The 16,301-nt window shown below is 46.1% G+C and overlaps 1 protein-coding gene across 1 annotated transcript in view; it reads right to left on the minus strand.

The window, feature by feature from the left end:
* The window catches only part of LOC118379888 (liprin-alpha-2-like), a 392,202-nt gene that overhangs the window by 80,453 nt on the left and 295,448 nt on the right, over nt 1-16,301 (minus strand). Inside the window, exon 3 of the mRNA XM_052492410.1 lies at nt 6,183-6,284. Coding sequence (XP_052348370.1) covers nt 6,183-6,284 — 102 coding nt within the window. The remainder of the gene's footprint in view (nt 1-6,182; nt 6,285-16,301) is intronic.

Consider the following 16,301-nt stretch of genomic DNA (forward strand, 5'->3'; position numbering starts at 1 on the left):
GTTTGTAGCAGTCAGTGTGACTATGTGAGTCTCCCATTATACAGACTGGTGGTTTGTAGTCAGTCAGTGTGACTATGTGAGTCTCCCATTATACAGACTGGTGGTTTGTGTCAGTGTGACTAGTCAGTGTGACTATGTGACTATCTCCCATTATACAGACTGGTGGTTTGTAGTCAGTCAGTGAGACTATGTGAGTCTCCCATTATACAGACTGGTGGTTTGTAGTCAGTCAGTGTGACTATGTGAGTCTCCCATTATACAGACTGGTGGTTTGTAGTCAGTCAGTGTGACTATGTGAGTCTCCCATTATACAGACTGGTGGTTTGTAGTCAGTCAGTGTGACTATGTGAGTCTCCCATTATACAGACTGGTGGTTTGTAGTCAGTCAGTGTGACTGTGTGAGTCTCCCATTATACAGACTGGTGGTTTGTAGTCAGTCAGTGTGACTATGAGAGTCTCCCATTATACAGACTGGTGGTTTGTAGTCAGTCAGTGTGACTATGAGAGTCTCCCATTATACAGACTGGTGGTTTGTAGTCAGTCAGTGTGACTATGTGAGTCTCCCATTATACAGACTGGTGGTTTGTAGTCAGTCAGTGTGACTATGTGAGTCTCCCATTATACAGACTGGTGGTTTGTAGTCAGTCAGTGTGACTATGTGAGTCTCCCATTATACAGACTGGTGGTTTGTAGTCAGTCAGTGTGACTATGTGAGTCTCCCATTATACAGACTGGTGGTTTGTAGTCAGTCAGTGTGACTATGTGAGTCTCCCATTATACAGACTGGTGGTTTGTAGTCAGTCAGTGTGACTATGTGAGTCTCCCATTATACAGACTGGTGGTTTGTAGTCAGTCAGTGTGACTGTGTGAGTCTCCCATTATACAGACTGGTGGTTTGTAGTCAGTCAGTGTGACTATGTGAGTCTCCCATTATACAGACTGGTGGTTTGTAGTCAGTGTGACTATGTGAGTCTCCTACATTATACAGACTGGTGGTTTGTAGTCAGTCAGTGTGACTGTGTGAGTCTCCCATTATACAGACTGGTGGTTTGTAGTCAGTCAGTGTGACTATGTGAGTCTCCCATTATACAGACTGGTGGTTTGTAGTCAGTCAGTGTGACTGTGTGAGTCTCCCATTATACAGACTGGTGGTTTGTAGTCAGTCAGTGTGACTGTGTGAGTCTCCCATTATACAGACTGGTGGTTTGTAGTCAGTCAGTGTGACTATGTGAGTCTCCCATTATACAGACTGGTGGTTTGTAGTCAGTCAGTGTGACTATGTGAGTCTCCCATTATACAGACTGGTGGTTTGTAGTCAGTCAGTGTGACTATGTGAGTCTCCCATTATACAGACTGGTGGTTTGTAGTCAGTCAGTGTGACTATGTGAGTCTCCCATTATACAGACTGGTGGTTTGTAGTCAGTCAGTGTGACTATGTGAGTCTCCCATTATACAGACTGGTGGTTTGTAGTCAGTCAGTGAGTGTGAGTCTCCCATTATACAGACTGGTGGTTTGTAGTCAGTCAGTGTGACCTCCCATTATACAGACTGGTGGTTTGAGTCTGGTGGTTTGTAGTCAGTCAGTGTGACTATGTGAGTCTCCCATTATACAGACTGGTGGTTTGTGTCAGTCAGTGTGACAGTGTCTCCCATTATACAGACTGGTGGTTTGTAGTCAGTCAGTGTGACTATGTGAGTCTCCCATTATACAGACTGGTGGTTTGTAGTCAGTCAGTGTGACTATGAGAGTCTCCCATTATACAGACTGGTGGTTTGTAGTCAGTCAGTGTGACTCCCATGACTGAGTCTCCCATTATACAGACTGGTGGTTTGTAGTCAGTCAGTGTGACTATGTGAGTCTCCCATTATACAGACTGGTGGTTTGTAGTCAGTCAGTGTGACTATGTGAGTCTCCCATTATACAGACTGGTGGTTTGTAGTCAGTCAGTGTGACTATGTGAGTCTCCCATTATACAGACTGGTGGTTTGTAGTCAGTCAGTGTGACTATGTGAGTCTCCCATTATACAGACTGGTGGTTTGTAGTCAGTCAGTGTGACTATGTGAGTCTCCCATTATACAGACTGGTGGTTTGTAGTCAGTCAGTGTGACTATGTGAGTCTCCCATTATACAGACTGGTGGTTTGTAGTCAGTCAGTGTGACTCCCATGACTGAGTCTCCCTCCATTATACAGACTGGTGGTTTGTAGTCAGTCAGTGTGACTATGTGAGTCTCCCATTATACAGACTGGTGGTTTGTAGTCAGTCAGTGTGACTATGAGAGTCTCCCATTATACAGACTGGTGGTTTGTAGTCAGTCAGTGTGACTATGTGAGTCTCCCATTATACAGACTGGTGGTTTGTAGTCAGTCAGTGTGACTATGACTGAGTCTCCCATTATACAGACTGGTGGTTTGTAGTCAGTCAGTGTGACTATGACTGGTGGTTTGTAGTCTCAGACTGGTGGTTTGTAGTCAGTCCATTATACAGACTGGTGGTTTGTAGTCAGTCAGTGTGACTATGTGAGTCTCCCATTATACAGACTGGTGGTTTGTAGTCAGTCAGTGTGACTATGAGAGTCTCCCATTATACAGACTGGTGGTTTGTAGTCAGTCAGTGTGACTATGTGAGTCTCCCATTATACAGACTGGTGGTTTGTAGTCAGTCAGTGTGACTGACTCCCATGACTGGTGGTTTGTAGTCAGTCAGTGTGACTATGTGAGTCTCCCAGTCTCCTCATTATACAGACTGGTGGTTTGTAGTCAGTCAGTGTGACTATGTGAGTCTCCCATTATACAGACTGGTGGTTTGTAGTCAGTCAGTGTGACTATGAGAGTCTCCCATTATACAGACTGGTGGTTTGTAGTCAGTCAGTGTGACTATGTGAGTCTCCCATTATACAGACTGGTGGTTTGTAGTCAGTCAGTGTGACTATGAGAGTCTCCCATTATACAGACTGGTGGTTTGTAGTCAGTCAGTGTGACTATGAGAGTCTCCCATTATACAGACTGGTGGTTTGTAGTCAGTCAGTGTGACTATGAGAGTCTCCCATTATACAGACTGGTGGTTTGTAGTCAGTCAGTGTGACTATGAGAGTCTCCCATTATACAGACTGGTGGTTTGTAGTCAGTCAGTGTGACTATGTGAGTCTCCCATTATACAGACTGGTGGTTTGTAGTCAGTCAGTGTGACTATGTGAGTCTCCCATTATACAGACTGGTGGTTTGTAGTCAGTCAGTGTGACTATGTGAGTCTCCCATTATACAGACTGGTGGTTTGTAGTCAGTCAGTGTGACTATGAGAGTCTCCCATTATACAGACTGGTGGTTTGTAGTCAGTCAGTGTGACTATGAGAGTCTCCCATTATACAGACTGGTGGTTTGTAGTCAGTCAGACTGGTGACTAGTGAGAGTCTCCCATTATACAGACTGGTGGTTTGTAGTCAGTCAGTGTGACTATGAGAGTCTCCCATTATACAGACTGGTGGTTTGTAGTCAGTCAGTGTGACTATGAGAGTCTCCCATTATACAGACTGGTGGTTTGTAGTCAGTCAGTGTGACTATGAGAGTCTCCCATTATACAGACTGAGAGTCTCCCTCCCATTATACAGACTGGTGGTTTGTAGTCAGTCAGTGTGACTATGAGAGTCTCCCATTATACAGACTGGTGGTTTGTAGTCAGTCAGTGTGACTATGAGAGTCTCCCATTATACAGACTGGTGGTTTGTAGTCAGTCAGTGTGACTATGTGAGTCTCCCATTATACAGACTGGTGGTTTGTAGTCAGTCAGTGTGACTATGAGAGTCTCCCATTATACAGACTGGTGGTTTGTAGTCAGTCAGTGTGACTATGTGAGTCTCCCATTATACAGACTGGTGGTTTGTAGTCAGTCAGTGTGACTATGAGAGTCTCCCATTATACAGACTGGTGGTTTGTAGTGTGACAGTCAGTGTGACTCATGTGACTATGAGAGTCTCCCATTATACAGACTGGTGGTTTGTAGTCAGTCAGTGTGACTATGTGAGTCTCCCATTATACAGACTGGTGGTTTGTAGTCAGTCAGTGTGACTATGAGAGTCTCCCATTATACAGACTGGTGGTTTGTAGTCAGTCAGTGTGACTATGTGAGTCTCCCATTATACAGACTGGTGGTTTGTAGTCAGTCAGTGTGACTATGAGAGTCTCCCATTATACAGACTGGTGGTTTGTAGTCAGTCAGTGTGACTATGAGAGTCTCCCATTATACAGACTGGTGGTTTGTAGTCAGTCAGTGTGACTATGAGAGTCTCCCATTATACAGACTGGTGGTTTGTAGTCAGTCAGTGTGACTATGTGCGTCTCCCATTATACAGACTGGTGGTTTGTAGTCAGTCAGTGTGACTATGAGAGTCTCCCATTATACAGACTGGTGGTTTGTAGTCAGTCAGTGTGACTATGAGAGTCTCCCATTATACAGACTGGTGGTTTGTAGTCAGTCAGTGTGACTATGAGAGTCTCCCATTATACAGACGGGTGGTTTGTAGTCAGTCAGTGTGACTATGTAAGTCTCCCATTATACAGACTGGTGGTTCGTAGTCAGTCAGTGTGACTATGAGAGTCTCCCATTATACAGACTGGTGGTTTGTAGTCAGTCAGTGTGACTATGAGAGTCTCCCATTATACAGACTGGTGGTTTGTAGTCAGTCAGTGTGACTATGTGAGTCTCCCATTATACAGACTGGTGGTTTGTAGTCAGTCAGTGTGACTATGAGAGTCTCCCATTATACAGACTGGTGGTTTGTAGTCAGTCAGTGTGACTATGAGAGTCTCCCATTATACAGACTGGTGGTTTGTAGTCAGTCAGTGTGACTATGAGAGTCTCCCATTATACAGACTGGTGGTTTGTAGTCAGTCAGTGTGACTATGAGAGTCTCCCATTATACAGACTGGTGGTTTGTAGTCAGTCAGTGTGACTATGTGAGTCTCCCATTATACAGACTGGTGGTTTGTAGTCAGTCAGTGTGACTATGAGAGTCTCCCATTATACAGACTGGTGGTTTGTAGTCAGTCAGTGTGACTATGAGAGTCTCCCATTATACAGACTGGTGGTTTGTAGTCAGTCAGTGTGACTATGAGAGTCTCCCATTATACAGACTGGTGGTTTGTAGTCAGTCAGTGACTGGTGACTAGTGAGAGTCTCCCATTATACAGACTGGTGGTTTGTAGTCAGTCAGTGTGACTATGTGCGTCTCCCATTATACAGACTGGTGGTTTGTAGTCAGTCAGTGTGACTATGAGAGTCTCCCATTATACAGACTGGTGGTTTGTAGTCAGTCAGTGTGACTATGTGAGTCTCCCATTATACAGACTGGTGGTTTGTAGTCAGTCAGTGTGACTATGAGAGTCTCCCATTATACAGACTGGTGGTTTGTAGTCAGTCAGTGTGACTATGTGAGTCTCCCATTATACAGACTGGTGGTTCGTAGTCAGTCAGTGTGACTATGAGAGTCTCCCATTATACAGACTGGTGGTTTGTAGTCAGTCAGTGTGACTATGAGAGTCTCCCATTATACAGACGGGTGGTTTGTAGTCAGTCAGTGTGACTATGTGAGTCTCCCATTATACAGACTGGTGGTTCGTAGTCAGTCAGTGTGACTATGAGAGTCTCCCATTATACAGACTGGTGGTTTGTAGTCAGTCAGTGTGACTATGTGAGTCTCCCATTATACAGACTGGTGGTTTGTAGTCAGTCAGTGTGACTATGAGAGTCTCCCATTATACAGACTGGTGGTTTGTAGTCAGTCAGTGTGACTATGAGAGTCTCCCATTATACAGACTGGTGGTTTGTAGTCAGTCAGTGTGACTATGTGAGTCTCTCATTATACAGATGAATGGGAAAAGAGCAGCCTTATCTGTCAACAACAGAGTTTGGTTACTCTGCTTAATAAAAGGGTATTATCGGAAATGGAATTCAGAGTTAGCTCTAATGTATATAGGGTCCAAATCTGTCCCCAGGGACATGCAGGCGCCCGCTTCCATCGACCTATGTTACAGGTGACCAGTCAACCACATCAACAGATGAAAACATTGTTGATCTCCATAGACTCTAAGCCGTTCTGGTTCAGGTCAATGTGTGAGGTTAGAATTGGGCAGAAACAAATGTGTGTGTGTCTGTGCGTGCGCTCTTGTGTCTCCTCTCCACGTACCCTGGTGTTGTTCCTCTCGGCCTTGAGCTCAGAGATCTCCTCCTCCTTCTCCAGAAGGTTCTCTCTGCACACGTTCAGCTCCTTGGTCAGGGCTGCAAACTCCTGTACAGCAAAAACACAGAACATGGAGGTCAGCATCACAGCGCCATCCATAACACACAATACATCTTCATCACCACAACCCAGAAAACAGTTTGCACAAAGCCATCCATGTCATTGGCATCCATACCGCACAACATCGTTAGGAAATATGAGACAGTCATTAAACAAGCCCCCCCATCATTCACATGTCATACTCAATGGACAAGCCCACAGTTCACAGACATAGTTCAAAAACTCTGTTAACCTCTTCGAGATAGGGGGCGCTCTTTTAATTTTTGGAGAAAAAACGTTCCCGTTTTAAACAAGATATTTTGTCACGAAAAGATGCTCGACTATGCATGGAATTGACAGCCTTGGAAAGACAAAACTCTGACGTTTCCAAAACTGCAAAGATATTATCTGGGAGTGCCCCAGAACTAATGCTACAGGCGAAACCAAGATGAAGTTTCATACAGGAAATGCCCCAGATTCTGAAGGCGCTGTGTTCCAATGTCTCCTTATATGGCTGTGAATGCGCCAGGAATGAGCCTGTGCTTTCTGTCGTTTCCCGCCATTGTCTGCAGCATTGTGACTTGTTTGTAGGCATATCATTGGAAGATTGACCATAAGAGACTACCTTTACCTGGTGTCCCGCCCGGTGTCCTGTGTCGGAATTATTGCGTAATCTGTAGGTCCATGCGCGATCCATTTCTTCAGAAGAGAAAGTAAACTGCCACGATGGATTTTATCGTCGATAGATATGTGAAAAACACCTTGAGGATTGATTCTAAACATTGATTTGCCATGTTTCCGTCGATATTATGGAGTTAATTTGGAAAAAAGTTAGCGTTTTAATGACTTATTTTTTTCCTTACCCAAACGTGATGAACAAAACGGAGCGATTAGTCGACACAAATAATATTTTTTGTAAAAACGGAACATTTGCTATCTAATAGAGTCTCCTCATTGAAAACATCTGAAGTTCTTCAAAGGTAAATGATTTTATTTAAATTCTTTTCTGGTTTTTGTGGAAAATGTTGCATGCTGAAATAGAGGCATAATCCTATGCTAGGCTAATACTAATACTAATACTGTTACACAAATGCTTGTTTAGCTATGGTTCAAAAGCATATTTTAAAAATCTGAGATGACAGTGTTGTTAACAAAAGGCTAAGCTTGAGAGCAAATAGATTAATTTAATTTAATTTGCGATTTTCATGAATAGTTAACATTGTGTTATGCTAATGAGCTTGCGGATAGATTTACACAATCCTGGATACAGGTTTTTTTTCGTAGCTAAACGTGACGCAGAAAACGGAGCGATTTGTCCTAAACAAATAATCTTTCAGGAAAAACTGAACATTTGCTATCTGAGAGTCGCCTCATTGAAAACATCCGAAGTTCTTCAAAGGTAAATTATTTTATTTGAATGCTTTTCTGGTTTTTGTGGAAAATGTTGCATGCTGAAATAGAGGCATAATCCTATGCTAGGCTATCAATACTGTTACACAAATGCTTGTTTAGCTATGGTTCAAAAGCATATTTTGAAAATCTGAGATGACAGTGTTGTTAACAAAAGGCTAAGCTTGAGAGCAAATAGATTAATTTAATTTCATTTGCGATTTTCATGAATAGTTAACGTTGTGTTATGCTAATGAGCTTGCGGATAGATTTACACAATCCTGGATACAGGTTTTTTTCGTAGCTAAACGTGATGCAGAAAACGGAGCGATTTGTCCTAAACAAATAATCTTTCAGGAAAAACTGAACATTTGCTATCTGAGAGTCTCCTCATTGAAAACATCCGAAGTTCTTCAAAGGTAAATGATTTTATTTGAATGCTTTTCTGGTTTTTGTGAAAATGTTGCCTGCTGAATGCTAATGCTAAATGCTACGCTAAATGCTACGTTAGCTATCAATACTGTTACACAAATGCTTGTTTTGCAATGCTTGAGAAGCATATTTTGAAAATCTGAGATGACAGTGTTGTTAACAAAAGGCTAAGATTGAGAGCAAATAGATTCATTTCATTTCATTTGCGATTTTCATGAATAGTTAACGTTGCATTATGGTAATGAGCTTGAGGCTGTAGTCACGATACCGGATCCGGGATGGCTCGACGCAAGAAGTTAATCATGTCCAATCCAAAGGGAAAAGAGCCTTCTAATGATCCCTTTATGTTATTGATGGTGTTCTGGTTCCCTGTCGGCTAAACTAGACAAACTAGACAAACTGACTCCCTGGTCCAGACGACTACCACTACCACCACCACCACCACCACCGCCACCACCACCACCACCACCACCACAGAAAACAGGTTCAAACCCGTGGGTTCTGGGAAAAGTGCAAATTCGGTTTGGCAGAGAATATAAGGTGAATGTGCTAATGGTAATCTCTACATACAGGCTGTAAGAGGATTGGCCCCCCGAGGAGACTAGTGGGCACCGGGCCATAGTGGACTTAAGCATGACTACTGTACTGTACTGTACTGTCAGCACGGAGCAAAAACAAGTATGGTGGCAGAATCACTGCACAGGCCAGCATTACAAACCAAGCATGGAAGGCAGTCACTGTCCACTGGTCAGTGTAACGCCCTATGAAATAAGATGGGAGTCAGTATCTCAGTCGATCAATAAATAGAACAATAATGCTCCTGTACAGATAAAGTGGCCACAAACTATCTTCTGTAAGTATTCCTTAGTGAGATGATGTCATATAACAACAACAATAACACAGCAGGCATCCAGACAACTTAAGCAGGAGTGTCTGAACTCTAACCTTACGGAGTCAGAATAGATGTGCGTGTTATCTGATCGCTTTAGCTCTGCATGCTGTCTCTCTCTACTAACTGCCTGTACCCGTCCATCCGTCTCTCAGCAGATGGATAATTGACAGCTGGATTTAAATGCCACAGAACCAGCGGGCCAATTACCGCAGCAGGACCGAGGTCCACAGGTCCCCCATATGACCCGTCATTATCCCAAAAACCCTCTCTCTGGCCGGGGAGACTGTGGGGGAAGTGTGGGTGTCTCTAACCATTTGCTGTGCTATCTGTTACTCACTCCCCCTAACTGTTGTCTAGACTCTACTGTATTCTCTGGTGTTGGTACATTTAGGTAAACAACCTTGACAGAATGACTGACGTCGACATGACTTCAAACCTTCAGCCTGTCATAAATGAAACACATTGGGAGCCGACAGGTCTTGGAGGGGGGCACAGTGGCCAGGTAGAGGAGATAAAACATGCAAAGGAGTGTCTGCTGTGGGCCTTTTGAGTGGCAGGAAGGGTTGACGTTGTGATTTGATTCCAAGGTGAGTTGAGAAGTCAATAACAAGTGGACGATCAACAAACATGAGGCTGGGCTCAGAGGCCGGTGATGAAGAAGTGTGAGTGTACGTGTGTTTGTGCCTTTGTGCCTGTGTGTTTCGAGATGGGGGAATTGGGAGCATGTAACTTGCCCTTCAATGACAATGAGACCACATTAAGATGCATAGATTTTTCTTACTCCTGAGCTGCAATGGCCCTCTAATTATTGCTGGGTATTGTATTGGGCTCTATAAAGTCCTTCAGATATGAAATTGCATGTTGGCATATTGGTATTTTCCTAAATCTATTTCTTGATATAACTGCACATTCTGTAGTTACGTTGCAATAACGTTGTTTCTCCAAGTTGTCCTTCAGGGTCAATGAAACAGACAGGCTCAAGGGCCAGAAAAACACCACATGACCCTACCCCTCTGCTCCATCTGAATATACAACATCCTTCAAGTACCGGACATTTTAGAGTTCTGAGCTTAAAACTTAAAAGTTATGTCAACAAAGTACAGCCATTGTCAGAGAAACATGTATTTTTGACTAAATGCTACCATGTTTCCCATAGTGCAACAAATCACTGAGAGAGCAGAGAGAGGTAGCAGCTTCATGTTTATGTGTCCGCCCGCCTTGACGAACACACACTGACTTCTGCTCGGGTGGCCGAACAGAACCGTGGCAGGTGGAGAAAAGTCTGTGGGGTACAGTACAAGTTCTGACACACACACACACACACACACACACACACACACACACACACACACACACACACACACACACACACACACACACACACACACACACACACACACACACACACACACACACACACACTCACTCTCTCACTCTCTCTCTAGTTCTAACTGGCTGAGCTGTTAAACCAGCTATCTCACCCAAATCACTCCTTCAAAATTAAATTAAGAGGGAGATGATCAGGTCCAACGGGTGCTGACATCTTTTTATTAAACCCCGCCTCTCCCTAAAGGCCAACACTGCCTCTCCCTAAAGGCCAACACTGCCTCTCCCTAAAGGCCAACACTGCCTCTCCCTAAAGGCCAACCCTGCCTCTCCCTAAAGGCCAACACTGCCTCTCCCTAAAGGCCAACACTGCCTCTCCCTAAAGGCCAACACTGCCTCTCCCTAAAGGCCAACCCTGCCTCTCCCTAAAGGCCAACACTGCCTCTCCCCAAAGGCCAACACTGCCTCTCCCTAAAGGCCAACACTGCCTCTCCTAAAGGCCAACACTGCCTCTCCCTAAAGGCCAACCTGCCTCTCCCTAAAGGCCAACCCTGCCTCTCCCTAAAGGCCAACACTGCCTCTCCCTAAAGGCCAACACTGCCTCTCCCTAAAGGCCAACCCTGCCTCTCCCTAAAGGCCAACACTGCCCCTCCCTAAAGCCAACACTGCTCTCCTAAAGGCCAACACTGCCTCTCCCTAAAGGCCAACACTGCCTCTCCCTAAAGGCCAACACTGCCTCTCCCTAAAGGCCAACACTGCCTCTCCCTAAAGGCCAACCCTGCCTCTCCCTAAAGGCCAACACTGCCTCTCCCTAAAGGCCAACACTGCCTCTCCCTAAAGGCCAACACTGCCTCTCCCTAAAGGCCAACACTGCCTCTCCCTAAAGGCCAACACTGCCTGCTCCCACTAAAGGCCAACACACTGCCTCTCCCTAAAGGCCAACCTGCCTCTCCCTAAAGGCCAACACTGCCTCTCCCTAAAGGCCAACACTGCCTCTCCCTAAAGGCCAACACTGCCTCTCCCTAAAGGCCAACACCCTGCTCTCCCTAAAGGCCAACCCTGCCTCTCCCTAAAGGCCAACACTGCCTCTCCCTAAAGGCCAACACTGCCTCTCCCTAAAGGCCAACACTGCCTCTCCCTAAAGGCCAACCCTGCCTCTCCCTAAAGGCCAACACTGCCTCTCCCTAAAGGCCAACCCTGGCCAACACTGCTCCCTAAAGGCCAACACTGCCTCTCCCTAAAGGCCAACACTGCCTCTCCCTAAAGGCCAACCCTGCCTCTCCCAACACTGCCTCTCCTAAAGGCCAACACTGCCTCTCCCTAAAGGCCAACCCTGCCTCTCCCTAAAGGCCAACACTGCCTCTCCCTAAAGGCCAACACTGCCTCTCCCTAAAGGCCAACCCCTCTCCCTAAAGCCAACACTGCTCCCCTAAAGGCCAACCCCTGCCAACACTGCCTCCCTAAAGGCCAACACTGCCTCTCCCTAAAGGCCAACACTGCCTCTCCCTAAAGGCCAACACTGCCTCTCCCTAAAGGCCAACACTGCCTCTCCCTAAAGGCCAACAAAGGCCAACACTGCCTCTCCTAAAGGCCAACACTGCCTCTCCCTAAAGGCCAACACTGCCTCTCCCTAAAGGCCAACACTGCCTCTCCCTAAAGGCCAACCCTGCCTCTCCCTAAAGGCCAACACTGCCTCTCCCTAAAGGCCAACACTGCCTCTCCCTAAAGGCCAACACTGCCTCTCCCTAAAGGCCAACACTGCCTCTCCCTAAAGGCCAACACTGCCTCTCCCTAAAGGCCAACACTGCCTCTCCCTAAAGGCCAACACTGCCTCTCCCTAAAGGCCAACACTGCCTCTCCCTAAAGGCCAACCCTGCCTCTCCCTAAAGGCCAACACTGCCTCTCCCTAAAGGCCAACACTGCCTCTCCCTAAAGGCCAACCCTGCCTCTCCCTAAAGGCCAACACTGCCTCTCCCTAAAGGCCAACACTGCCAACCAACCTGCCTCTCCCTAAAGGCCAACACTGCCTCTCCCTAAAGGCCAACACTGCCTCTCCCTAAAGGCCAACACTGCCTCTCCCTAAAGGCCAAAGGCCTCTCCCTAAAGGCCAACACTGCCTCTCCCTAAAGGCCAACCCTGCCTCTCCCTAAAGGCCAACCCTGCCTCTCCCTAAAGGCCAACACTGCCTCTCCCTAAAGGCCAACACTGGCCTCTCTCCTAAAGGCCAACCCTGCCTCTCCCTAAAGGCCAACCCTGCCTCTCCCTAAAGGCCAACACTGCCTCTCCCCAACACTAAAGGCCAACACTGCCTCTCCCCAACACTGCCTCTCCTAAAGGCCAACACTGCCTCTCCCTAAAGGCCAACACTGCCTCTCCCTAAAGGCCAACCCTGCCTCTCCCTCCCTAAAGGCCAACACTGCCTCTCCCTAAAGGCCAACACTGCCTCTCCCCAACACTAAAGGCCAACCCCTCTCCCTAAAGGCCTGCCTCCCTAAAGGCCAACACTGCCTCTCCCTAAAGGCCAACACTGCCTCTCCCTAAAGGCCAACACTGCCTCTCCCTAAAGGCCAACACTGCCTCTCCCTAAAGGCCAACCCTGCCTCTCCTAAAGGCCAACACTGCCAACCCTCTCCCTAAAGGCCAACACTGCCTCTCCCTAAAGGCCAACACTGCCTCTCCCTAAAGGCCAACACTGCCTCTCCCTAAAGGCCAACCCTGCCTCTCCCTAAAGGCCAACACTGCCTCTCCCCAAAGGCCAACACTGCCTCCCTCCAACACTGCCTCCCTAAAGGCCAACACTGCCTCTCCCTAAAGGCCAACACTGCCTCTCCCTAAAGGCCAACACTGCCTCTCCCTAAAGGCCAACCCTGCCTCTCCCTAAAGGCCAACACTGCCTCTCCCTAAAGGCCAACACTGCCTCTCCCTAAAGGCCAACACCGCCTCTCCCTAAAGGCCAACACTGCCTCTCCCTAAAGGCCAACACTGCCTCTCCCTAAAGGCCAACACTGCCTCTCCCTAAAGGCCAACACTGCCTCTCCCTAAAGGCCAACACTGCCAGCCCGGAGAAGGATTGCCATTGGAAGCACTAAATAAAAGCGCCTTTAAAAAGAGCAGACTTCAAAAACATTGCCCGTCCACACAAACTCCATAGCTGTGTCAGAATACTCATACTTACCGCACTAACCGTACTATTTGTGACGTAAATTGAGTATATAGTATTCTTATTGGTAATAGTATGGATATAGTTAGTATGCCAAAAGCTACCGGATGTCGTACTAAATTCGCCGAAATACCAAGTATGCAAGCAGTGTACACTATTTCTGTGCTTTTAGGGCCCACAATGCAATTCTTCAGAAAATGTGTGTGGCTTCACAACGTTATCAGATTTGAAGAAAAAGGCAGACAATATGTAGCCGAAGTCTGCATGTTAAGTAAATGTTAAGAAAATGTTGAGCAATGTAATAAAGTCATGACTTTTCAAATAAGTTACGTTGACTGACAATTTATTAGCTATGCTATTCACATCATTCTTAGCTAAATGGTGTATTCGTTGTGCGTTTCATTGACATTGTTAATTCTGGTTATCTACTCCAAATTCAGAGCACTCGTCTGAGTGTGCCAGAGCACAGAATAACTGATGAATTTACCAACGCTCAACACCTGTTGAATATGGCGGTGTCAGTAAACATCGGCAAAAAAGTGTAATTAAATTGTTGCCAGCAGCACAGTTAGTCACCAACTCTGGATAACATGAAAAAAGTCTAACCAGATCTTCTTGGGCGAGTAAAATGGTCAGAGTGAGGTGTTCTTTCATTTGTGTCTGGAAGTAGCTAGCAAGCTAGCCAAAGTTAGCGTGGGTGCTTGACTGGCAGTGTGCGCTGTGAACGCTTCGAGAGCAAAACGCTCTGCATTTACGAACGCACAGAGCACACTCTGACCTCACTCTGGCACTCCAGATTGAATTTACGAGCACACCCTTATAGTATATAGTGTGTAGTATATACTCATTATGTAGTATACAGTATGTTAGTATGGGTATTCGAACACAGCTCATCTGTGATCGAACAGGAAGCCAAAGCAGCAGTACATTGTGGGTATGCGGGCCTGAATGGGTGTTTGCTCGAGTGATCACACCCTCACACTATTTAATTAACGGCATGGGGCTCGCATCCAAACCATCACATGGATTGCAAGGAACGCGAAAAGGTGGGGGGGAAGTCACGCGGCTTGCTCAGGCAACGCTCATCCAACTACCAAGATAACACTTTAGGACCAAACTAGCTGATGTATTCGTTGTTTATATCTAGCAATTGTAATGTAGGTTGCGGTTGTACAGTACAGTACAACCAGTGTAATACAGGTGTAGAACAGAGTCATTTAAACAAGTTATTCTGCTAATCGTTGTTTAAATTTATATTCAATATCCTGTTTTCTGTCCCCGGCCACATATGGTGACTCACTGTGTCATCAAAGTGAAGATCACACTGTTTAGTTTTTCGATTGGTGATTTAAACATGGTCGTCTCCTTTACGCACGTCAGGCAGAGCGGAACATTCAGAAAGCAAAACTATTTCTAATGTTCCTACCGTTTGCCCACAAACAATGTGTCTCAATCCACACATAAATAACATAGAACTGCTAGGTGAAGTGAAGGATTGAATGAAGGTGAGTGAAGGATAACCCCTAGGTTGAGAGAGAGAGAGAGAGAGAGAGAGAGAGAGAGAGAGAGAGAGAGAGAGAGAGAGAGAGAGAGAGAGAGGGAGAGAGAGAGCACCACCTAAAAGGAAGCGATTCCCAAACCTTCCATAACAAAGCCATCATCTACAGAGAGATGAACCTGGAGAAGAGTCCCCTAAGCAAGCTGGTCCTGGGGCTCGGTTCACGAACACAAACACACCCCACAGAGCCCCAGGACAGCAGCACAATTAGACCCAAGCAAATCATGAGAAAAAAAAGATAATTACTTGACACATTGGAAATAATTAACAAAAAAACTGAGCAAACTAGAATGCTATTTGGCCCTAAACAGAGACTACACAGTGAGAAAGGCAGACCTGGTTCTCAAGAGAAGACAGGCTATGTGCTCACTGCCCACAAAATGAGGTGGAAACTGAGCTGCACTTCCTAACCTCCTGCCCAATGTATGACCATATTAGAGACACATATTTCCCTCAGATTACATAGATCCACAAGAATTCGAAAACAAACCCAATTTAGATAAACTCCCATATCTACTGGGTGAAATACCACAGTGTGTCATCACAGCAGCAAGATTTGTGACCTTGTCTCAGGATGGTAAGTTGGTGGTTGAAGATATCCCTCTAGTGGTGTGGGGGCTGTGCTTTGGCAAAGTGGGTGGGGTTATATCCTTCCTGTTTGGCCCTGTCCGGGGGTGTCCTCGGATGGGGCCACAGTGTCTCCTGACCCCTCCTGTCTCAGCCTCCAGTATTTATGCTGCAGTACCCAATGTGTCGGGGGCTAGGGTCAGTTTGTTATATCTGGAGTACTTCTCCTGTCCTATTTGGTGTCCTGTGTGAATCTAAGTGTGCGTTCTCTAATTCTCTCCTTCTCTCTTTCTTTCTCTCTCTCGGAGGACCTGAGCCCTAGAACCATGCCCCAGGACTACCTGACATGATGACTCCTTGCTGTCCCCAGTCCACCTGGCCGTGCTGCTGCTCCAGTTTCAACTGTTCTGCCTTATTATTATTCGACCATGCTGGTCATTTATGAACATTTGAACATCTTGGCCATGTTCTGTTATAATCTCCACCCGGCACAGCCAGAAGAGGACTGGCCACCCCACATAGCCTGGTTCCTCTCTAGGTTTTGGCCTTTCTAGGGAGTTTTTCCTAGCCACCGTGCTTCTACACCTGCATTGCTTGCCGACTGAGATGGCCGCCTCGCTTCGCGTTCCTAGGAAACTATGCAGTTTTTTGTTTTTTTACGTGTTATTTCTTACATTAGTACCCCAGGTCATCTTAGGTTTC

Source organism: Oncorhynchus keta, chromosome 33 (genome assembly GCF_023373465.1).
Source record: "Oncorhynchus keta strain PuntledgeMale-10-30-2019 chromosome 33, Oket_V2, whole genome shotgun sequence".
Lineage (NCBI taxonomy): Eukaryota > Metazoa > Chordata > Actinopteri > Salmoniformes > Salmonidae > Oncorhynchus > Oncorhynchus keta.